Here is a 24,534-nt window from a genome sequence, read left to right on the forward strand (position 1 = left end):
AGCATGAGGGAACTATGGCCCCCTCATGACTTGTGGACTTCAACTCCCAGAATTCTTGAGCCAGCATGAGGGAAACCTTGGCCCCTTCATGACTCGTGGACTTCAACTCCCAGAATTCCTGAGCCAGCATGGCTCAGCTTGGAAACCTCTCCCTTTCCCCTCAGCACGGCTGGCTCAGGAATTCTGGGAGTTGAAATCCACGAATCATAAAAGAGCCAAGGTTGCCCTACCCCTGTCATGACCATATAATAAATTGGCCCTGAATACTTAAGAGGTTAAAAGGGAGGTTCCGCCCTCCCTTTGCGGTCAAAAAAAAAAGCCCAAGGTCAATCGGCTTCTCTTTCCATGCTCAGAGGATCTCTCTCCACCTGGGATCAAGGAACAAAATGACTCAACAGGACACGTGGGCCAGCCTGGCTCACCAGCTTTACTCAAACAGTGACCTCACCATCGAAGGCTCCCACGTTTCCCGCTTTAAGACAAAAGGTTGCCAGATTGAGTGGAACTGGCACGCGCACACACGCACAGTCACACACACACACAAGAAAACAAAAATCTGGAGGAGAAGCCACAGCCCACAGTCCCAGCCTGCAGCGAGGGCACATTCAGACGATCATTTCCAGCTGCCGAGCGTATTCGATGACTTGCTTGGCCAGCTCTGTGGAGGGGATGGTGGCGTCTTCCGCTTTCTGCTGCTGCCCCGTGAAGCAGTAGTGGTTGTTCGGACCCAGGAGCCAGCCTCGCTGGAAGGGGGGAGGAGGAGGAGAAGCTGCGTGAGTCGAGGGTCTGAGGGCTGTGTGGATGAGCCCGACAAAGCAGCCAAGGAAAACTCATTGCCCACAAGGGAAGAGGGAGGGAGGAATGAAAGGAAAGGAAAGGAAAGGAATGAAAGGAAAGGAAAGGAATGAAAGGAAAGGAAAGGAAAGGAATGAAAGGAAAGGAAAGGAATGAAAGGAAAGGAATGAAAGGAAAGGAAAGGAATGAAAGGAAAGGAATGAAAGGAAAGGAATGAAAGGAAAGGGAAGGAGAAAGAGTAGGGTTGGCAGGAAGGAAGGAGCGAGAAAAGGAAGGGGAGAAAGAAAAAGGGAGGAGCGGAGAGGAGAGGGTTGGCTGGCTGGCTGGCAGGAAAGAAGGAAGGAGAAAGTAGGATTGGCAGGAAGGAGGGAGAAAAGGAAAGGGAGAAAGAAAAAGGGAGGAGAGGAAAGAGTTGGCTGGCAGGCAGGCAGGAAGGAGGGGAAAAGAGAAAAAAAGAAAAAGAAAGAAAGAAAGAAAGAAAGAAAGAAAGACAAGAAGGAAGGAGAAAGAATAGATTGGCAGAAAGGAAGGAGGGAGAAAAGGAAAGGGAGAAAGAAAAAGAGAGGAGAGGAGAGGAAAGAGTTGGCTGGCAGGCAGGCAGGAGAAAGAGAAAAGGGTTGTCAGGAAGGAGGGGAAAAGAGACAGAGAAAAGAAAGAAGGAAGGAAGGAAGGAAAGAAAAAGAGAAAGAAAAAGAAAGAAAGAAAGAAAGAAAGAAAGAAAGGAAAAAAAAGAAAGAAAGACATTCCCCCACAGAGGAAGCCAAAGCAGCTCCAGAATCCGCACAGCCAGGCTAGCAGCTAAAGAGGAACGTGGGCAGCGTTGGACCCTGGTCAGTGGAGCTGCCCTCCCAGCGCCTGGCCCAGCCTGGCCCCCTCACCTTCTTGGCGTAGTCCGACATCTTTTTGGGGGTGAAGAACAGCATGCGGGTGGCCTCATTGAGGAGGATCTTCTCATAGGCCTTCTCGATGCAGCTGGCAATTTCATCCCTGGGGATGGGGGGGGGAGGGAGAACCCAGATTAGCCCCAGCCGGGAAAGAAGCGCTCAGAGGCCCGGATCCAGAAAAGGCCTCGGAGGTCCAGGGAAAGAGAGGCTGGGCACAGACTGGTGGGGAAGGGCTGGACCGGAGTCCCTTTCGAGCCGTACTTCTCAAAGGTGGTCTTCGTTTAAAACCAGGATAAAACCCAGCAGACTCTGACCGTAAACAACCATGGTTTGTCGGGCAAAATGCACAAATATTGCCCGGCCACCATCAAACCCGATCCTGGTCAGCGTGCCTTGTAAACCTGACACCCCTTGACGTAACTGAGCCTGGAAGGCTGGTTCTTGGGCAGTTGGTAAACTGGCACGTAACCAGGATAATTGCAGCTTCCCCGGGATCCTTGGTTTTTCTGGCCAGCCAAGTTAAGAGAAGAAGGTGGCCTTGCTTAACAACAACTCACTTAACAAGGGCCGAGTTTCACTTAAAACTGTGGCAAAAAAGAAAGAAAGAAAGAAAGAAAGAAAGAAAGAAAGAAAGAAAGAAAGAAAGAAAGAAAGAAAGAAAGAAAGAAAAGAAAAAAAGGTTGCAAAACTCCGGGACATCTCCCCACTTAGCCGTGGAAATTCTGGTCTCCATTGTAGTCGTAAGTCAAGGATTACCTGTACAGGTAGTCCTCTGCTGACGGCCACGACTGAGCCCAACGTTTCTGTTGCTGAGTGAGACACTGGTGAAGCGAGTTTTGCCCCCGTTTTACGACCTTTATTGCCACCGTTGTAAAGGGAATCGCTGCCCTTGTTAAATTAGTAACATGGTTCTTGAAGTGGATTCCCCCCCCCCTTGACTTGGCTTGTCAGGAGGACGCAAATGGGGATCACGTGACCCCGGGGGACGCTGCGACCGTTGTAAAGGTGAGCCGGTTGCCGAGGGTCTGAATTCGGATCACAGGGATGCTGCAACGGTCGTAAGTGTGAACAACAGTCGTAAGTCAATTTTTTCAGTGTCGTTGTAACCTTGAATGGCCCCTGAGGGAACTGTTATAAGTCAAGGACTGCCTGTAGTAAGAGGGTCCCCTCTTGTTTCGGAGAAGGCACGATGCAGCCTTGACTCACACCCCCCCCCCCAATCCCCCGGGGTGTCCCCAAGCTGAAAGGAGCGACACACACCTGACTGTGTCCAGCAGGATGTCAATGAAAAACGCATAACTCTCCGCCGGGATGTTGCCTTTAGCCAGGAAGACTTTGTTGTAACTACCTTCCATCAGGTACTGAAGAGGAGAACAGATTACACAATCATCACAACAACAAAAGCATCCTTGAAATCCGTCTCACAACAAGCGGAGGGGTGACGATACGGGGTGTGGAGACGGGGTGGTTCCCTGCTGCACCAGAGTTACACTGATATTGAAGAAATGGCAGAACGGAGTCCTTAAAGCAGTGTTTCTCAACCTTGACAATTTTAAGGCATGTGGACTTCAGCTCCCAGAATTCCACAGCCAGCAATGCTGGCTGTGGAATTCTGGGAGTTGAAGTCCACATGCCTTAAAATTGTCAAGGTTGAGAAACACTGCCTTAAAGAAAGGATGCCAAAATGAAATGTGAGTGACAAAAACAGAAACAATGGCAAGGTCATTTTAACTACTTAGAATTTTGAATGGTTGAACTGTCCCACAGCACGTTGTCCCGAGTTGTGAGTTGCGGAGGTGAGTTGGACGCACCAGGTCGTCCCATTCCGGCGGAGAGGGGCACATCTCGAATATGTACAAGGCTGGGTTTTTCATCGACCCACTTTGGGGAGTTTGATATTATTTTATGGATTAAGCCAATTTATGGGTGACTCCGGGTAGCTTGCAACTGTTAAAATATCCATGGAATTTTCCTCCAATGGGATTTTCCCATGTATTTTACCAGGAAACATAGATAGGGCAGGCTAGAACAGTCAGTGCCCTCCTAACCATACCCAAGCACTCCGAATTTGTTGGCGATGTCCATTTTGCTCTATGAGTTCATGGTGACCTAACCGTAACCCTAAGTGGAATTTTCCTCCAATGGGATTTTCCCATGTATTTCACCAGGACACATAGATAGGGCAGGCTAGAAAAGTCAGTGCCCTCCTAACCATACCCAAGCACTCCCAATTTGTTGGCGATGTCCATTTTGCTCTATGAGTTCATGGTGACCTAACCGTAACCCTAAGTGGAATTTTCCTCCAATGGGATTTTCCCATGTATTTCACCAGGAAACATAGATAGGGCAGCCTAGAAAAAGTCAGTGCCCTCCTAACCATACCCAAGCACTCCGAGTTTGTTGGCGATGTCCATTTTGCTCTCCGAGTTCATGGTGACCTAACCCTAACCCTATATAATAAAAACTATACATGCACACATCCGAATGGCAGCAGCCAAACATTCAACTTAGCCACGTGATTGGCTCCATGTCCATCTGCAGTCCTCAGGCATATTGAATACAGAATAACACCCTTGGAAGGGACCTTGGAGGTCTTCTAGTCCAGCCCCCCACTCAAGCAGGAGTCCCTCCACCATTTCAGACAAGTGGCTGTCCAGTTTTATCTTAAAATCCTCCAGTGATGGGGTACCCACAACTTCTGAAGGCAAGCCATTCCACTGATAATTTGTTCTAACTGTCAGGAAATTCCTCCTTAGTTCCAGGTTGCTTCTTTCTCTACTTGGTTTCCATCCATTGTTTCTTGTCCTGCCTTCGGGTGCTTTGGAAATTAAGTTGGCCCCCTCTTCTTCGTGTTGTTGTTGTTGTTAGTTGCGAAGTCGTGTCCGACCCATCGCGACCCCATGGACAACGTTCCTCCAGGTCTTCCTGTCCTCTACCATCTTCCGGAGTCCATTTAAGCTCACGCCTGCTGCTTCAGTGACTCCCTCCAGCCACCTCCTTCTCTGTCGTCCCCTTCTTCTATTGCCCTCAATCTTTCCCAGCATTAGGCCCTTCTCCAGTGAGTCTTCCTTCTCATTAGGTGGCCAAAGTACTTGAGTATTTGTATTTGTGGCAGCCCCTCAAATACTGGAATACAGCTATCATGTCTTCCCTAGCCCTTCTTTCCTTTAGACTGGCCATACCGTTCTTCACCTGTTTTAGTCTGTTTTAGTCTGTTTTAGTCTCCAGGCCCCTAATGGTCTTTGTTGCTCTTCTCTGCTAAGGAAACCATGTGTTTAGGGCCATTTTGAAAAAGCAACAGGTCAGAGGAATCAGACAAAGTGTGTCTCCCACATTAAAAAACAAAATACGGGGGAGACGTACATTACAGAAACTCAAACCTCTGACATCGTCAAACATCCACATCTTCCTATCCCAGCGCCCTGGGGAGGATCCCAGAGGTGGACAGAAATGCCAAATCCAGTCTAAACATCTGGCTGACGGTGCGACAAAACGTTAACAATTCACAATGAAAAAAGATGGAAGGGAGGAAGGAAGGGAGCTGTTACCTGCTCGAGAGATACAGGGTGCTTGATGTAGACGTTGGTCTGGATGTCCTTGGCCGGCAGACGTTCCAGCTCGGTATGAAACTCGGCCACGCGGTTTTGGGACAGCAAGAAGAGGAGGTTCAAACCCAACAGCTGGTGCTTATAGGCCGACTCGGGCAATTCGTCTCTGAGGTAGGAGCAAGGAGAGATGGGGAATATGTCAACAGGGGGGTGGTGGTGAGGAGGGAGGGCCTGTGGGCAAAAAGCCTAGAATAAAATACATGAGCAAAATGCACCACTCGCACAGAACTGGGTGCATCTCCCTCCCCTCCAGCAGTCAACATCCCCTCCACCTTGAAGGGTCTTGGGCTGTATGGAACAGCTGGGAGCAACCTGTTTGCATAGAACAGGGGTCTTCAAACTTGGCGACTTTAAGACTTGTGGACTTCAACTCCCAGAATTCCTCAGCCAGCACTCAGGGCTGGCTGAGGAATTCTGGGAGTTGAAGTCCACAAGTCTTAAAAGTTGCCAAGTTTGAAGACCCCTGGCATAGAACAATGTTTCTCGACCTTGGGCCCTTTAAGACTTCTGGACTTCAACAATTGATGTTAACCCCTCTTAAAGCTCTCTAGCATGATGGCTGAGGGATTCTGGGAGTTGAAGTCCACCCCTCTTAAAGCTCTCTAGCATGATGGCTGAGGGATTCTGGGAGTTGAAGTCAACCCTTCTTAAAGCTCTCTAGCATGCTGGCTGAGGGATTCTGGGAGTTGAAGTCCACCCCTCTTAAAGCTCTCTAGCATGATGGCTGAGGGATTCTGGGAGATGAAGTCCACACATCTTAAAGTTGCCAAGTGCTTGTAGCCACAGAACATACAAAGGTTGGCTAGCTATTGCTCAAGTGGGCTGCTGAACACACCCAGCCTGAAGTGAAGGTTGGCCAGAGCACTCAGGAGCACTGTGCCAGGGATAATGTGGAAAAATCACAAGGAGTTGGTAGCCTAACTACTCCCAACTTCGCAAACTTTGAGCTTCTCCCCCGGCTATCATTCCTCTGTTCTAGAATGGCATCCAATCTTGCTTAATACTAGATTCCTACGATGCTTTTATTTTGTACAACTCAAAGGTGGTCTACTTAATGCTATTTTCTCTACCACAATAATCCACTCAGCTGGCTTTCATGCCTAAAGCAAGGCTAGACCGTATGGTATCCCAGTTCCTAATCCAGCAGCTTCATCCCTGCCCTAGACTCAACTTTTGACAGATTTATTTTTTTGACAGTTTCTATATCGTCCCTCGACTTTCGGGATCGCACGAGCAAAGAAAACATTCCTTCAAAAAAAGGCGAAAATATTTACTTGTAATCAAAGTAGTAGCATTTGAGCTGGGCCATATATCTTTCAAAAGATGGGATGTCTTTCTTTAGGATGCTCCACTGGGCTCCGATTTCTAAAATGTCTCCTTGAAAAGGGAAGATAAGAACAGGCAGAGCATGAAAAACAACAACAACACAACAACAACAACAACAACAATCCTTGGTAAGGACTTGATAGGTAGACAAAATGCCAAATCCAGTCTGAACATCTGGCTGACTGTGCGATGATCATAATAATAATAATAATGACACAACAAGCAAGGACAGCACAAAAGCACAGGGCCAACAGCTGGCCTTTCAGCGGCTAAACCTCGCTGACCTCCAGTCAATTCAGACCAAATGACAAGGATGGAGGAACAAATGACCTGGATATTTATTAAGTCATTGGTAATGACTTCCTGTGTTCCAGCAGGATGGAATTATAACAGGTGTGACCTCTGTCTTCCCCATGCTGTTAAAATGAGCCACGTGAGGCATTTTGAACCCTGCACAAAAATTCAGCCAAGATCCAGTCTGCACCTCATGATCCATCAATTTTCCGATTAGGGCTTATATTCAGGGAAATACGGTACTAAATGCATCCAATGGGGCTTATCTGGGGCTTATTTTGGGGGTGGGGCTTATATTACGAGCGTCCTGAAAAAAATCATGCTCCGGCTTATTTTCCATCTGGATCTTATTATTTTCCATCTGGATCTTATTTTCGGTCGTTAAGGGAAAAAGCTTTCGGACGTGGAAGGACAAGTCTGTTCGCTGCTCAGCTTGGTGGCCAGAATTTCAGGGATTAGGGCAGAATTTCTTGAGGCCTCTTCCAAAATTGGAAGGCATCCGATCGAGCTACGTGCAGGCTTGCATAGTACTCACTTGCCAAAATAAGCTGCTGTTTAGTCAATTTGGTGCCAGTGGTGGGCAGAAAGTTCAGCTCCAGCAGAGCCAACTGTAAGGCAAGAGAGAAAGAGGAGAAATGACAAACAAGCCACCTTGCAGACAATCAAGCTCCCCACAATGAACTACAATCTCCTCTAAGGCAGAGAACACCATCGGTGCCGTACGATCCCCTGCGACAGAGGTGGGGAACTAGGCAGGGCCCGTTTTACGACTTATGGACTTCAACGCCCAGAATTCCCGAGCCAGCATGGGAATTGAAGGCTGGCTGGGGAATTCTGGGCGTTGAAGCCCACAAGTCATAAAAGGGCCCAAGTTGCCCACCTCTGCCCTACAGCGATGTTTCTCGCCTTCGGCAACTTTCACGGTGTCTGGATTTCAACGCCCAGAATTCCCCAGCCAGCCAGCCAGCCATTCTAAAGTGATCAAGATTGAGAAACAATGCTCTATAGACATAATTCTCCTAGTAGAAGAAAAGGAACAGCCTGCGTACGTTACAAAGCGAGGACCCTTTCTAGTGTTTGCAGTCCTGGAGAATTCAAAGCGGATATTCCCGTGTAAAGGGGAACTGTTATCTCAGTTCCACATTCGGGTAGTCCCCAATGTACAGTTGGTCGCTTAAATGACTATTCGAAGTTACAACAGACTCCCAAAGGTACAGGTAGTTCTTGACTTATAACTGCAATTGAGCCCAAAGTTTCTGTTGCTAAGTGAGACATTTGTTAATAGCAATGGCAACAGACTTAAATATACTGCTTCACAGTGCTGTTCAGCCCTCTCTGAGAGGTTTAGAGTCAGCCTATTTGCCCCCAACAATCTGGGTCTTCATTTTACCGACCTTGGAAGGATGGAAGGCTGAGTCAACCTTGAGCCGGTTAAGATCGAACTGCTGGCAGTGGGCAGAGTTTGCCTGCAATCCTGCAATTCTAACCACTGTGCCGCCACGGCTGTTAAGTGAGTTTTGCCCCATTTTACAACCTTGCTTGCCACAGTTGCTAAGTAAATCTTTGCAGTTGTTAAATTAGTAACACAGTTAAGTGAATCTGGCTTCCCCATTGACTTGGCTTATCAGAAGGTGGCAAAAGGGGATCACGTGATCCCAGGACGCTGCAACCATCATAAATATGAGTCAGTTGCCAAGCGCGTTAATGTTGATCACGTGACCACCGGGAATGCTGCGACGGACATTAAGGGTGAAAAATGCTCACTTTTTTCAGTGCTGTTGGGACTTTGAATGGTCACTAAACGAACTGTTGTAAGCTGAGGACTGCCTGTATTGAAGACCCGGTTCCGAAGTTTCAAAAGACCACCCTCCCCCCTAAGATCACCTGACCTCAGTTTGAGCACTTGGCAACCAGCCCAGCTTTCCATTTGCAGCATCCCATGATCCTATGACTACAATTTATGTTCTGTCAAAAAACTTTGTTTACTGCCCGTTTTCAGCAAAACGCCCCACAGCAAACAAAGGGTCCAATTAAGGACCACTGCGAAAAGAAAAGAAAAAAGGTTGTAAAATTGGGTCAGTGATGTGATGATCCCCTTTGCAACCATCATGACTTACGACTTTAATGGGCAGGCCCCATTATGGTCATCAATGGAGGACTACCTGTATGCTACCTGAAATATTTTTTTAAATAGCAATGTATTAATAGTAAGCAAACAAATAGAACCACTGACAGCTGCCAGAGACCCGAGCCTCTAATTCCAGAGACAATCCACCCTTGCTGATAAAACGATGGAAAAGTTCATCCTGTAAACTTTGCTTTAGCAAGGAATTCTCCTGGCTGCAAGCAGAGATGAAGCACTGGGCTGGAGAGAAAAATCCTCTCTGTTTGGAGTGTGTGACTCAACAGAGAAATTAATACAGGAAAAAACAAGCAAGCTGAATCATTCACCTCCCTCCCCAGTTTGAAATGTCATTTATATTTGCTTGTTTATTACTATATCTTACATGCTGCTCCACTTCCAGGGATTCCGAACCCCTTTACAGTATTAATTCAAAGATCCAAAAGAAAAATAAGTTTTAATAAAGTTGTATTCATCGTTTGGGGAGTAGTCTTCCTGGAACCGGCTCTATAAACGCCTTTTTCTTTTTGGTGGTGGCCCCTGATCTGTGGAACAATCCTCCCCAAGACAAGATGGATCCCCCAACTCTTCTTAGGAAAACTATTCTGGTTTTTCCATCTCAGCATTACAGGTCAGTTGAGGGGGGGGGAGGGTGTCCCCTTTGGGCTGCTCTGTTAGGAGGCTCGGCCACCGTTTGGTATCTATTCAAGGTGGATAATGATTAATATTTATATGTTAGCTATATGTAAGGGTGTAGGTCTATACATACGTTGTTTGTTGTTTGTAGTATGTTTAAATGTGTGTTATGTATGTGTACCCTTTGAGAGCCAGCAATTAAATTTCACTTTTAATGTGTGCCATTATGCCCATGGTAAAAAACGGCAATAAAGGTTATCTGTCTGTCTGTCTGTCTGTCTGTCTGTCTGTCTGTCTGTCTGTCTGTCTATCTATCTATCTATCCATCTCTCTATCTATTTATCCTATCTTATCTATCTTATCTATCATTTAAAGATTCATAAAGCTGCCCAAGTCAGACAGCACGATTGATATATACGTTCATATTTTAACTTTGTATTGGGTTTTTTTGTGGTTTTTTTGTGGGGTTTAGGATTTGTTTTCACGCTGTATGCCACTCGGCGTGACATTCCTTACGGTGGCCTTCTTTTCTTTATCAAACTTCGACACCGCCCATCTATCTTCCAGTTTACAATCCATAAAAGCAACGATTAGGTTAAAATAACAGCAACACTGAAATCGATTTACAGGACAATAAGTTAATTAGAGAAATAAAACGACAGGCACCTCGCTTTTAAAGAAAGGCCATTTGGGCCTTATGGAAAAAGAGCTTCGCCAGCCAGCATCTCTTGGCCCTGTTGTTTCTCTCCCCCAGCCTGGATCTCCCATACACCATGGAAGTCGTCCTCCCACTTACAACAGTTCATTTAGTGACCGTTCAAAGTTACAACGGCACCGATACAAAGTGACTTAGGACCATTTTTCACACTTACGACCGTCGCAACGTCCCCCTGGTCACGGGATTTACATTCAGACGTTTGGCAGCCGGTTCATATTTATGACGGTCGGAGCGTCCCAGGGATCACGGGATCCCCTTTTCACGACCTTCTGGCCAGCAAAGTCCAATGGGGAAAAAAGCCAGATTCACTTAACAACCCTGTCCTTAATTGAACCCCGGCAGTGTTTCACTTAGCAACACGGTCGTAAAACGGGACAAGAAATGTTACTCAACAGGAGAAAACTTTTAGCCTCCCTGGTGGTCGTAAATCGAGGACCCTCCCGTAGATGCGGCCAATCCCCCACAGCCTCCCTCCCAAGTCACCAGGGCTGCCTTCTTCAAGCTTCCGGATCCCCGGGTTACTCGTCGCCTCCCCCGCTCAGCCCTTCGGCACCAGGTTCTGCTTCCCCCGTTTTGTCTGTTTCTAGTCTCCCCCCCCCGACGGCAGTTTCAAGCATTCCCCCCAAGTTCCCACCAGGCGGTTTCTAGTCTCCCCCTTCTCCCCAGCCTCCCCCCCCCACCGGCCTCCTCTCACTTTAAGGCGGCCCAGCAAGTCGCCGCACTTGCTCAAGCTGAGGTTCTTGCGGTTCCACTCCGCCCGCAGCTGCTCGTACATCCCCGCCGCTTCCTTCAGCCCCGCCGCGTCGGCCCCGTTCAGCACCGGGCCGCCGGCCGCCGCCATCATGGCCACCGCCGAAGCCATGAATCTGCACCCGGCGGGACCGTCGCGAAAAGGCCGCGAGTCGCCACCGCGCTTTACGGCCGCGGCCGTCAATCGCGGCATCTCCCTTGGCAACGGCGGCGGCCGGCTCGCGCTTCGCCCGATTGGCTGGAGGGGGGGGGAGTTTGGCGCATGCGCTGAACGGATTCTAAAAAAAACAAAAAACAAACCGCTCGCGCCGCCTGCTGGCGCCGGTTGAGGGGAGAGTTTCGAGGTGTGGGGAAGATTAAACGGCGTTTCGGTGCGGGGTTTGGGGAAGGGGGGGGAAAGGACAGGGCAGCCCCCTCCTCACTAAAGCGGAAAACGTGGCAATCGGAGGTGATTTGGACGTGACGCGGCGTCGAAGTAGCCAGGTCTCTGTTTCAGGGGGCGATGTCAGTGACGGCTGGTGACGTCACTGGACCCGGTGACGTCATCGTGCCAGCGCTTCCGTCTCTTAAGCTGCACCAGCTCGGGAGACCGCTGGATGGCAGCAGAGAGAGTTTTCTCTTTTCCGCCCTCTAGTGGTTTCTGCACTAATATGTGGAGGCTCCAGCAAGATTAAACCAGGGCTGGCTGAGGAATTCTGGGAGTTGAAGTCCACAAGTCCTAAAGTTGCCAAGTTTGAAGACCCCTGGATTAAACCTAAGTACAGGTAGTCTTCGATTTATGACCACAATGGAGCCCCCAGTTTCCGTTGTTAAGTGAGACATCGGTTGAGTGATGCCCCATTTCCAGCTGATCGGCGCTTCTTCGGGGCTATTAGGGCTCAGTGGAAGCATCAGGATCAGCGCCAGGATTCAGCTGGAGCTCGGCGCTGATCATGGTGCTTCCGCTGAGCCCAGAAGTGCCAGGATCAGCTGGAATGTTGCAGCCTCTCCAGGGTCTTGTGATTTACATTCAGATGCTTGGCAACTGGTTCATATTTAGGACGGTCACAGTGTCCCAGGGTCATGTGAAGTGACCAAAACCTGCTGCAACCACCCAGCAGACGGGGGGGGGGGATAAAAACCAAACACCCCCACCCCACCCCCACTGCCAATCCTCAACAGAAATGCTCACAACAATGAAAACCTCAGACAGGAGGAAGAGCGCCGCCTTGCTCAGCTGTGGCTTGTGGGGCACTTTTTTCAGTGCCATTGTAACTTCGAACAGTCACTAAGCGAACTGTTGTAAGTCGAGGATTACCTGTACTTTATCACTTTTTCCCTCTTTTTGGGGGGGGCTCATCAAGTTTTTGACACCTTGCTAGGCGACTGGTGGTGCTCGGATGTTGCCCTATCCTAAAAGTGGCCCCATGGCTGAAAAGGTTGAAAAGCCCTGACTTAGGGCAGTTTTTCACCGTTACAACCTTTGCAGCATCCCCAGGATCATATAATCAGAAGTCAGATGCTTGGCAACCGGTTCATACTTAACGACCGTGACTGTGTCCCAAGATCAAGTGATCCCCCTTTTGCGACCTTCTGACCACCCAAGTCAGTGGGAGGGCCAGATTCGCTTAACCACCGGGTGACTCCCTGATCCGCTGCAGCGATTCACTTAACACAAGTGTTTCTCAACCTTGACCATTTTAAGGCATGTGGACTTCAACTCCCAGAATTCCACAGCCAGCATTGCTGGCTGTGGAATTCTGGGAGTTGAAGTCCACATGCCTTAAAATGGTCAAGGTTGAGAAACACTGAGTCTTAACAAGAACGGTCGTAAAACGTACCTAAGAAACGTCTCGCGTAGCGGCCGAAATTTTGGGCTCGGTCGAGGTCGTAAGTCAAGGACTACCTTTTGAAGAGGGGCTATCAAAATGAACGTCTGAACGCCGGGTTTGTTTGCTTTCTGCTTGCTTTCCTTTGGGCAGAAGCGTCCGTGATGTGGCAACCTTTTCTGCCCGGCCTGTTTTGTCTCCTCCTCCTCCTCCAACTGAAGCTTTGCCTCTCGCTGAGACAATGCAAGTGGTTTGCTTCCCTCGTTGACACCACGAATCTCATGGGACTCGCCAGCAGCTTCATCCACCAGGAAGAAATTCGCAAAGTGGCCGCCATCTTCCACGAACTCAAAGACTCACCGGTAGATCCCAACGACAAAGATGCAGTAAGTGCCTTGGAGTACATGAAAGACGGGAGAGCAGAAAAGAGCATTTTGTTCCTAGATCCTGCGAGGATCCTGAATAAAGCACGGAAGACACAAGACAGGCAAATGGGAATTCTTGTTTTTACACAACATAGATGGGTAGGCCACATACCTATGTAACCACAGTGGGGACCAGGGTATCTACTGCTAAGCAAGGCGATGGTTAGGGTTAGGGCTACTACTGCTAAGCAATTGTTAAGTGACTTGCACCTGATTCTGTCTGTCTGTTTCTCTCTCTCTCTCTCTCTCTCTCTCTCTCTCTCTCTCTCTATCTATCTATCTATCTATCTATCTATCTATCATCTATCTATCCATCTATCCATCCATCCATCTTACATACCTATTTATCCATCCATACTCTCATCATCTATCCATCATTTACGTATATCCATCCATCACTCATTCATATCTCTCTCTCTCTCTCTCTCTCTCTCTCTCTCTCTCTCTCTCTCCAAGTCTGTCTGTCTGTCTGTCTATCTATCTATCTTTCTATCTATCTATCTATCTATCTATCTATCTATCTATCTATCTATCTATCTATCTATCTTTCTATCTATCCATCCATCCATCCATCTTTTACATACCTATTTATCCATCCATCCTCTCATCATCTACGTATATCCATCCATCACTCATTCATCTCTCTCTCTCTCTCTCTCTCTCTCCAAGTCTGTCTGTCTGTCTGTCTGTCTGTCTGTCTGTCTGTCTGTCTGTCTGTCTGTCTATCTATCTATCTATCTATCTATCATCTATCTATCTATCTATCATCTATCTATCTATCTATCTATCTATCTATCTATCTATCTATCTATCTATCTATCTATCTATCTATCTATCTATCTATCAAACTGAGACAGATGGGCAGTTCAGAAATGCAAAATAATAATAGTAATATAATGATGATGATGATGATGATGATGTAGTTGGAAGGGATCTTAGAGGTCATCCAGTCCAACCCGCTGCTCAGGCAGGAAACCCTATACCATTTCAGACAAATGGCTGTCCAGTCTCTTCTTAAAAACTTCCAGTGTTGGAGCATTCACAGCTTCTGGAGGCAGGTCGTTCCACTGATTAATTGTTCTCACTGCCAGGAAATTTGGTGAATTACTCACAGGAGATCTAGATGATAGCAGCTCTCACCGAGTCTTACGAAAAAAATAGTGCTGTGTCTGATATCCTATAAAGAGAAAAGACTTCTGAAAATAACTCTTATTTCTTTTTTTAAAGCGTTACTATGGATTTCCATACTTCCTGAAAGTAACTCTCTTTTGCATCTATCGGGTAAGGATGAAATGTGCGGGTAATCGGGGTCAGGGTTCCTTGACAGAGAGAAGAAGAGGAATTCGGCTTGGCAGGGCCCTGCTTTAGTCAGTCAGAATAGAGCTGGAAGGGACCTTGGAGGTCTTCTAGTCCAACCCCCTGGACCTATACAATTTGAGACGAGTGGCCGTCCAGTCTCTTCATACTGGCTGAAAGTTGACTCAGGCTTCCATCCTTCTGAGGACCCAGATTGTTGGGGGGCAATGTACAAATGATGCTTTTACATTGTAAACCGCCCAGAGAGTAAACTGCCCCAGAGCTATGGGGTGGTATATAAGTCTAAATGCAATTGCTATTGCTACTACTGTTGCTATTGAATGGCCCCCCGCTTCAGTAACTGGAGAAGGGTAGGGAGGCCGACGTCTGGAGTGGGCCTGCCGGTGCTGTAGGAAGCCAGCACCACCCAGTGCTCTGAGTTCATTTGCTTAGAATTATTATTATTTCTTCAAGGAATTTTACTCACCATCTCTCCACGGGGGGGCTAGGCTTACAACAATACAAACAAACAAAGAAAAAAGAATTGCTTGCCCTTCTCCTTCCAGACCCAACAGGTGGCCATCCGGGTGGGCCACTACAGCGGACTGAGACCCATCGTGAGGGTCTCCTTTGAAGAACCCGTCAACCCCGTGCGCCAGAAACAGGAACGTTTACGGATCGAAATGATGACCGCCCCACACCGGATGAACGGTGGGTTTGTGGCAGGGAGCGTTTCGGCACGGCGGGGCCGGAGAAGTGAAAAAGGGTCTTCACTCCTGCCCACCTTCCAGGTGTCCCTCGTGGTCTTTGAAAAACGGGGCACCTTTGATCCGGTTTGACACCTTAAAATCTCCCTTCCCAGTTCCAGTGGCCCGTGCTCAAAGTGAATTAGCTGCTGACGTTTGGGAGAGGGGGCAGGGCTCACCCCTCCCAAAGTGGGATGTTCCGTTTGGGATTAGCACGTCGTCGGGGTTTAAAACCCAGATTTATTTTTTTTTAACTTGCGCCTTTGATTTCCGTTGCTAAGCAAGACGGTCCTTAAGCGAGTCACGCCCAATTGTAGGACCTTTTTTTTGCCAGGGTTCTTAAGCGTATCGCTGCAGTTATTAAATGAATCATGCAGTTGTTGAGCAAGTCTAGTTTCCTCCATTGACTTTGCTTGTCAGAAGCAGCTGGGGGAGGGGGTCACAAATGGGCATCGCCTAACACACACACACCCTGAGGCAAACAGCAACTGGCCTAAATAGAGGCCGGTTCCCAAGCTGCCCAATTTTTATTGCGTGACTGTGCACATGCTGCCACGATTGTGAGTGCAAGGATCGGTTGGAAGCCGTTTTTTTTCCCACTTACTCTTGTAACTTCGAACGGTCACTAAACGAATGGCTGTAAATCAGGGACTACCTGCACCAGCCAGAATTAAAGACAAGGGCGACGTCACTTGGTAGGTCACCTGTCTGCCACAAGCCCAGTGTATGGGTCCTCCTCAACTGACAGCTTACAAAAAACTTCCATTGTTAAGGGAGACATTTCTTAAGTGAGCGTCGCCCCCTTTTAACGGCCTTTCTTGGCACAGTTGTTAAGTGAAACACTGCAGTCGGTAAGTTAGCAACCAGGTTGTTAAGAGACTCTGACTTCCCCCGTTGACTTGGTTTGCGAGAAGCTCACAAAAGGGGATCCCTGCAATCAAGGTAAAGCAGTTGCCAAATATCTGAATTTTGGTCACAGGACCACATGGGGATGCTGCAGAAGCCGTAACCGCGAAGAACGGTCACAAGCCACATTTCTCAGTGCCGTTGTAAGTTCGAACGGTCACTAAACAAACGGCTTGTAAGTCGAGGGCTACTTGCGACGTCATCCCTAGGAAAAGAATGTAAAAATCACGCCTCTGTCTGGTAATACTGAGCAGATTTCTGCTCGCGTAAGTGTATCAAGGAAGTGTGTGACGTGCTGCCCTCTGTCTCTCCACATTCAGAATATTGTGATAGTGAGGAAGTTTGCGAAATGTTTTGGTTCGCTCCGATGCCCTTCCTGAACGGCAGTGTTGTGACCCGTGTTCTGGTGAGGACTAACGGCTTTGGCCTCCCTATACTCAACAGGAGGTAAGCAGAGGCTGGGGATAATGGTCTTTCTAGCCATCCCTGTTGCTAAAAGCTTCCAGCAAAGGAATTTGTTCTACATGCCATTTATTTATTTGTTTGTTTGTTTATTTTTATCCCGCATTTATTATTTTTTAAAAACATAACTCAAGGCGGTGAACAAATCCCAACACACCTCCCTCTTCCTGTTTGACCCACAACAGCAACAACAACAACAACCCTGTGTGGTGAGTTGGGCTGAGAGAAAGCGACTGGCCCAAGGTCACCCCGCTGGCTTTCGTGGCCAAAAGAGGACTAGAACTCACCTCTCCTAGTGATTAGCCCAAAGTCGCCCGACTGCTTTCAGGCCTAAGGCGGGACTAGAACTCACATCTCCTGGCCAAAGTCACCCAGCTGGCTTTCCATAGCTAAAGCAGGACTAGAATCTCACGGTCGCCCGCTTTCTTGCCCAGTTGCCTGAACCACTAGATCAGGGGTAGTCAACCTTGGCTCTTTGATGACTGGTGGACTTCAACTCCCAGAATTCCTGAGCCAGCCATGCTGAGGGGAAAGGGAGAGGTTTCCAAGCTGAGCCATGCTGGCTCAGGAATTCTGGGAGTTGAAGTCCACGAGTCATCAAAGAGCCGAGGTTGCCTACCCCTGCTCTAGACTTAGTGTTTTTCATCCTTGGCCACTTGACGATGGGAGGACTTCAACTCCCAGAATTCCTGAGCCAGCAGGGCTCAGCATGGCAACATCACCCTTTCCCCTCAGCATAGCTGGCTCAGGAATTCTGGGAGTTGAAGTCCACCAGTCATAAAAGAGCCAAGGTTGCCTACCCCTGCACTAGATCAAACTCCCTTTGCGGAAGGTCTCCCGCTGTGGCCGTCAGATCATTTTATTCTAAATTGCTCGATTCCCTTCTCCCCCATTTCTTCCCCCCTTTGTTGCAGCTCTCTTGGACCCAACTGCCATATCACAGTGTGGGAAGTCAGCCCCCCCCCCAGAGAAGGACATATTAAAAAGGGCAGACAAATATATTTCCTCCAAGGATCTTAAAGAGGCAGAAAAGCATGCCCGGTTTTCTTAATAGCCCCAAGTCTCCCTCCCCGAAGCAGAAACCAGCTCTGTAGAAATGCAGAGGTAAATAATTCAGGAAGGTTGAAGCTAGAAGATTAAGAAGACAAAGACTACTAAAATCTACACACCCCACCCAAACTCTCAGACAGGACATAATAGGATTAACCCCACAGATGCCAAAGGGCACACTCAGACTCAGGTCCAAGTTCACGCCACAGGAACAACTCCAAACAAAAGGCTCCAGAGGGTATAAAAACCCAATCCCTACATGTGCTCACTCTTTTCTTCCAGAGCCATCTTCCTGTCTGGCTCTCCTCGTCAATAAACTTCACCCTTTGTCAACGCTGCAAATACTGTATATTCTTGCTTTGACAATATGCAGAACTGTCTGGTATTTTTATAGTTAAACCAGGCAACAGGGAAAAGGGAGGAGAATAAGGATAGCCCAAACCGGAAGTAAATCACCTCTTCCAAGTTAATTGGAAGATGTGAACCATGACCCCAAAATAGAGGCAGGGAAAAATGCTTGGAATGTATGCGTAATGGAAGAGAAGCCAGACCTAAGCATTTCCACCATGCTGTACTGACGTCTCTGTAACCTTANATAAATGCTTTTAGGAGAAAATATGCCTGAAAGTCCTTTTAAGTGTTTCGTTAATCAGACACATGACACCCTTCTTTCTAAAGCAGTCACCATGTCGTTTATTCCCGGCTCGGACTGAACCCCGAGGAAGACTTTTCCTTCAACAACAGTATAATTTGCTTTGGCAGACAAGTGATTCTTACACGTACTCAATGCAATATTCCTGTGCAGACCCTTCCTCTTACCCTCTTCTTCCTAGGTTCTACATTAACATAAATGGATACATGGAACCTTCCGAGAGATCGGAAAGATTCAGGATTGGAAAAAAGGTGACTTGCTGGGGGTCTGGGGTTTGCAAATGTAGACATGGGAAGCTTGGGAAGAGCCAGGGGTCTTCATAAAGGCTTGCATTCGACGGGTCAAATGCCTCTTTTGCTTCCCCTGGACCGGGGGTCCTCAAACCCGGCCCTTTTATGACTCGGGAATTGGCTGGCTCGGGAATTCTGGGAGTTGAAGTCCATGAGTCATAAAAGGGCCGAGTTCGAAGACCCCTGCCCTGGACAAAGGTTGCTGCTGCAGTTGCTTCCAGTTGTGCATCTAGCCGTCCCCAAGATGTTTTTTCATGAGGCAACTGGACTTCTTTATTTGTCTTTGAAGTTTTCTTTGGGAAAAATATGATACCTGGATGACTGCGAATCCCTCATCCATCCAGCCATCCCTTTAAGAAGGACTAGAGGACTAGAACTCAACAGTCTCCTGTTTTCTAGCCCAGCTTCTTAACCACCACCAAACCAAACTGACCCAACTCTTCCTATCTCCTCACACGTAGAAAACTAACCCCGCTGGAAAATAGGTGCGATTGAGCTTCGCCTAGGGCCAAGAGTGCTATGATCCAACTAAAATCTGTGGCTTAACAGAGTTGGAAGGGACCTCGGAGGTCTTCCAGTCCATCCCCCTGCTCAGGCAGGAAGCCCAATACCATTTCAGACAAGTAGCTGTCCAGTCTCTTCTTTAAAAAAAAACCTCCAGTGATGAAACACCCACCATTTCTGGAGGCAAGTCGTTCCGCTGATTAATTGTTCTCGCTGTCAGGAAGTTTCTCCTTATTTCCCGGTTCCTTCTGTCCTTGATTAGTCCCTGTCCATTGCTTCTTCTTCTTCTCCTGCCTTCAGGGGCTTTGGAGAGTAGGTTGACCCCCCCCCCTCTTCGTAGTGGCAGCCCCTCAAATACCGGAAGACTGCTATCACGTCACCCCTGGTCCTGCTTTTCATTAAACTAGACCGGGGGGGTCTTCAAACCTGGCCCTTTTATGACTCGTAGACTTCAACTCCCAGAATTCCTCAGTCCACCAGTCATAAAAGGGCCAGGTTTGAAGACCCCTGAACTAGAGGTACCCAATTGCAGCGACTGTTCTGGATAGGTTTTAGGCTCCAGTCCCTAAACACCTCTGGCTTCGTATCGTGGAATTAAACCTTGCGTTGATGGGCAAGCGCTGACCGTTTCTTTTATCTCCCTCCCTGGCGGAGTACAGTTGTACGGCTTGAGGAGCATCTTTGGGTTGAGGGACCCGTCGCGCCCTTTGTGGGCCACCTACCAGCAAGCCCCCGTGCTGATCCTGGGAGGGATCCCGGAGAAGAAAGTCGTCATCATTTCAGATACCAGCTTTGATACATTTCACATAATAGAGGTAAAGAGGGAGAGAGAGAGAAAAAAAAAGATCGCTACAGGCAGTCCTCAGCTTACAACGGGTCATTTAGTGACCATTCAATTGTTACAACATCCCTGGGGGGCGGGGAGAAAAAAAGCAACCGGCGACCGTTTTTCACACGTTGCAACGAGCGTTGCAGCCTTCCCCACGGTCACGGGATCAAAATTCAGACCACTGGCGACCGATTCCCGTTTGGGACGCTCGCAGCGTCCCGGGGGGAATCGGGCCGTCCCTCTTTGACCAGCAAAGTCAGAGGGGTCGCCAGGCCCTGTGACAAACTTAACAACGGCAGCGATCCGCTTAGCGACGGTGGCAAGAAAGGTCGTAAAGTGGGGGGGGCAAAGCTCGCTTGACCGCTGTCTTGCTTAAGGACGGAAACCTTGGGCCCAGTTGTGGTCGTAAGCCGTGGACTACCTGCAGCCCTGGGGGATGAAAGGCTGCTGACCTCGGGGAGGGGCAGAGTGAGAGACGGCCCGTCTCCCCTCAGCACACCCGGCTCTTCGCATTTTGTCTCCTGCTCTGCTGCCAGGTGGGCATCGACAGCTGCTGGATCGGCTCCCTCTTATGCCCTCAGGGAATATTCTCCTCTTCCATTGTCGATACCATCGCTACCGAAAGCACCCTTTTCATCCGACAAAATCAACTGGTCTATTACTTTACAGGGCATTATCCGATTTTACACCTAGAAACCAAAGGATCCGGTAGGTCAGCCTAACACCACCACTGTCAACGCTGCAAATACTGTATATCAGTGGTGGCGAACCTATGGCACGGGTGCCAGAGGCGGCACTCAGAGCCCTCTCTGTGGGCACGCGCGCCGTCGCCCCAGTCCTAGGCCTTCAGCTGGGTTTTATAAAACCTTTTTTGCTTTAGGCCTCCGCCGCCGTGTGCAAAAAAAAAAAAGGTTCAATCAATCAGCCAATTTCAACTTCTCGTGGGGAAAAAAAAGATCTTGCAAAGTTGGAATTGATGGATTGAATTTTTTAGTCCGACCCAGTCTGCCGTTACCACCGCAGCCACACCCACCCAATGGGCCACACCCACCCGGCACCCGACGATGCATAAGTGGGTTTTGGGTTGCAGTTTGGGCACTCGGTCTCTAAAAGGTTCGCCATCACTGCTGTATATTCTTGCTTTGACAATGTGCAGAACTGTCTGGTATTTATATAGTTAAACCAGCAACTGGGAAAGAGGGAGGAGCATAAGGATAGCCCTGGAGAAAGAAACCGGAAGTAAATCACATCTTCCAAGTTGATTGGAAGATGTGAACCATGACCCTACAATAAGGGAGTGGGAAATGCTTGGAATGTATATGCGTAAAGGAAGAGAAGCAAACCTAAGCATTTCCTCCATGCTGTACTGACGTCTCTGTAACCTTAATAAATGCTTTTAGGAGAAAATATGCCTGAAAGTCCTTTTAAGTGTTTCGTTAATCAGACACATGACAACCACCCCCCGCCAGCCGCGATGCTTCCAGGAGTTTCTGCCAGCGTGGTCTTACAAGGAAGGTCCATATTCAGTAAAAAAAAAAAAAAAAATCAACAGCTTTCTGCCAGAGAGTCAATTCAACCCACTTGATCCCTCGCATTCCTGCTTTGCTCCACGCGTTATTCAGATCCTCCTTGGGACTGAATGATCTATAATTACACGTGGAAGTGTGATTTCCCCATAATTGGAATAAAGTCCTCTTGAATCCCCTGGGGGGGCGGGTTCAAGAGCTGTGGTGGCCCGGTGGTTAGAATGCAGTATTGCAGGCTGACTGTGCTCACTGTCAGGAGTTCGATCCTGACCGGCTCAAGGTTGACTCAGACTTCCATCCTTCCGAGGTCGGTCAAATGAGAACCCAGATTGTTGGAGGCAAGATGCCAGCTTTGCAAACTGCTTAGAGAGGGACTGTAAAGCACTGTATAAGTCTAAGTCTCTATGGCTGTTGCTTACCTCTTACTAGAAAGACGTTGAGACCTTGGAAAAAAGTTCAGAGAAGAGCAACTAAGATGATCAAAGGCCTGGAGACTAAAACATACGAAGAACGGCTGCAGGGGTTTGGCTAGTCTCAAGAAAAGAAGAAACGGGTGACATGATAGCAATAGTCCAGTATTTGAGAGGCTGCCACAAAGAAGAGGGCATCAAACTAGTCTCCAAAGCCCCTGAAAGGCAGGACGAGAAACAATGGTTGGAAACTGACTAAGGAGAGAAGCAACCTGGAATTAAGGAGAAACTTCCTAACAGTGAGGACAATTAACCAGTGGAACAGCTGGACACCAGAAATCGTGGGCACTCCATCACTGGAGGTTTTTAAGAACAGACTCGGCAGTCACTGGTCTGAGATGGTATAGGCTCTCCTACTTGAGCAGGGGGCTGGACTAGAAGACCTCCAAGGTCCCTTTCAGCTTCTATTCTATTCTATTCTATTCCATTCCATTCCATTCCATTCCCCTGCTCAGGCAGGAAACCCTGTACCATTTCAGACAAATGGTTGTCCAGTCTCTTCTTAAAAACTTCCAGCATTGTAGCATTCACAACTTCTGGAGGCAGGTTGTTCCACTGATCGATTGTTCTCACTGTCGGGAAATTTCTCTTTAGTTCCAGGTTGCTTCTCTCCTTGATTAATTTCCATCCGTTGCTTCTCGTCCTGCCTTCAGGGGCTTTGGAGAATAGCTTGACTCCCTCTTCTTTGGGGCAGCCCCTGAGATACTGGAAGACTGCTATCATGTCCCCCCTGGTCCTTCTCTTCGTTAAACTAGACAGACCCAATTCCAGCAGCCTTTCCTTATATGTTTTATCCTCCAGCCCCCTAATCATCTTTGTTGCTCTTCTCTGCACTCTTTCTGGAGTCTCAGCATCTTTTTTGAGATCATGGCCACCAAAACTGGATGCAGGATTGCAAGGGCGGCCTTACCAAGGCCTTGTAAAGTGCTATTAACACCTGCTCTGTCTCACTCTGTTGCCCCTTCAGAACTGTGGACGCGGATCTTGAACAACGTCTGCGTGAAGAAGCTCGTTCCCGTCTTTTTCCCTTACAATAACAGCGAATACGTGATCGCCCTGGGTGGCGGCTCTCAGGATGGGGAATTCTTCCTTATCACGTGCAAAGGTAGCGTGTTAGAACAGGGCTTTTCAACCTTTTCACCCATTGTACCACTTTTAGGATATGGCAACATCCGAGTAGCACCCGTCGCCTAGCAAGGTGTCCAAAACTTGATGACCCCAAAAAAAAAAAAAGGAAAAAAGTGATGAAGTACAGGTAGTCCTCGACTTACAACAGTTCGCTTAGTGACTGTTTGAAATTACAACGGCACTGAAAAAAGGGCCCCCCAAGCCACAGCCGAGCAAGAGACCTGCCTGCCCGCCCGGCCGCGCTCTTCCTCCTGTCCGAGGTTTCCATTGTTGTGAGCATTTCTGTTGAGGATTGGCAGCGGGGGTGGGGTGGGGGAGTGTTTGGTCTTTATTCCCCCCGTCTGCTGGGTGGTTGTAGCAGGTTTTGGCCACTTCACATGACCCCGGGACACTGTGACCGTCTTAAATATGAATCAGTTGCCAAGCATCTGAATGTAAATCACAAGACCCTGGAGAGGCTGCAACATTCCAGCTGATCCTGGTGCTTCTGGGCTCAGCGGAAGTGCCATGATCAGCGCCGAGCTCCAGCTGGATCCTGGTGCTGATCCTGATGCTTCCACTGAGCCCTAACAGCCCTGAAGAAGCGCCGATCAGCTGGAAAGCGGCATTGATCCTGGCGCTTCCGAGCCCTGACTGCCCTGCAACTCCAGCCATCTCTTGCTCAAGCTTATGCGGTGCTGCCACCGCTTCTTCGGTGCTGACAGCCCCAAAGAAGCGCTGATCCTGGCGCTTCCGCTGAGCCCTGACAGCCCTGCAGCTCCAGCCATCTCTCGCTCAGGCTTGGGCGGTGCTGCCACCGGTTCAGCTCATTTCCCTCCCCTGCTACCACTTTTCTAGGATGGTCGCGTACCACCTGCCAGGTGCCAATGTACCACAGGTGGTACCCGTCCCACTGGTTGAAAAGCCCTGTGTTAGACTTCGTGCGGGATCCGTCTCCAGTGGGCAGGGCCCAGCCTGAGAGACACGGTGCTTCCCCCTGTAAGATAACCTGGCAGCGTTTTGCCAGGCATGAGACCACGAACGGCACGTACGGGCCCAAGAAAGGAAGAACCGTTTTGTCCCTCCTGTTTTTGTTTTGTGTTTCAGATGGAGTTGTGAAGGCAAGTGCCTCTCTCAGACATCATAGGAGGACCATCTGCTATTTAATGTTCAGTAAGTCCTTTCCTATGTTTAAAAAGGTGCCTTTCCCTTCCTCTGGGTCGTTTCTGTGGGCTTCAGCTGCTGTGGAGATTTTGGGAAGAGGTGGCAAGACTTTGGGATGGGTGCATCTATAGTAATAGTAATAGTAGTAGTAGTGGTGGCGGTGCTG

At 48.5% G+C, this 24,534-nt stretch overlaps 2 protein-coding genes across 2 annotated transcripts in view; one reads left to right on the top strand and one right to left on the bottom strand.

The window, feature by feature from the left end:
- Positions 1–402: 402 nt before the first annotated feature.
- PSMD8 (proteasome 26S subunit, non-ATPase 8) lies at positions 403–11,245 on the bottom strand. Its single transcript, XM_015823106.1, has 7 exons — positions 11,078–11,245; positions 7,443–7,515; positions 6,562–6,664; positions 5,228–5,393; positions 2,940–3,040; positions 1,674–1,782; positions 403–743 (listed from the first exon to the last, which is right to left on the bottom strand). Exons 1-7 carry the CDS (start codon positions 11,243–11,245, stop codon positions 606–608), a joined length of 858 nt encoding a protein of 285 aa, XP_015678592.1. The 3' UTR covers positions 403–605.
- A 1,977-nt stretch (positions 11,246–13,222) lies between these two features.
- CATSPERG (cation channel sperm associated auxiliary subunit gamma) overlaps positions 13,223–24,534 on the top strand; it is a gene marked incomplete at its 3' end in the record, with an annotated part of 21,457 nt that continues 10,145 nt past the window's right edge. Inside the window, exons 1-9 of the mRNA XM_029285495.1 lie at positions 13,223–13,327; positions 14,594–14,647; positions 15,229–15,373; positions 16,635–16,761; positions 18,660–18,729; positions 19,932–20,087; positions 20,638–20,809; positions 23,065–23,202; positions 24,312–24,377. Of these exons, the coding sequence (XP_029141328.1) occupies positions 13,223–13,327; positions 14,594–14,647; positions 15,229–15,373; positions 16,635–16,761; positions 18,660–18,729; positions 19,932–20,087; positions 20,638–20,809; positions 23,065–23,202; positions 24,312–24,377 (1,033 nt within the window). The remainder of the gene's footprint in view (positions 13,328–14,593; positions 14,648–15,228; positions 15,374–16,634; positions 16,762–18,659; positions 18,730–19,931; positions 20,088–20,637; positions 20,810–23,064; positions 23,203–24,311; positions 24,378–24,534) is intronic.

This window comes from Protobothrops mucrosquamatus, unplaced genomic scaffold (assembly GCF_001527695.2).
Source record: "Protobothrops mucrosquamatus isolate PMUCROS unplaced genomic scaffold, P.Mucros_1.0 scaffold1773, whole genome shotgun sequence".
NCBI classification, from domain to species: Eukaryota; Metazoa; Chordata; class Lepidosauria; order Squamata; family Viperidae; genus Protobothrops; species Protobothrops mucrosquamatus.

Coding starts and splice junctions, on each gene's coding strand:
- PSMD8 (XM_015823106.1), bottom strand. CDS start 11,245: ATGGCTTCGGCGGTGGCCATGATGGCGGCGGCCGGCGGCCCGGTGCTG. Junction 7,516..11,077: donor ACTTGCTGGGCCGCCTTAAA/GTGAGAGGAGGC, acceptor CTTGCCTTACAG/TTGGCTCTGCTGGAGCTGAA. Junction 3,041..5,227: donor ACCCTGTATCTCTCGAGCAG/GTAACAGCTCCC, acceptor TCTCCTCTTCAG/TACCTGATGGAAGGTAGTTA.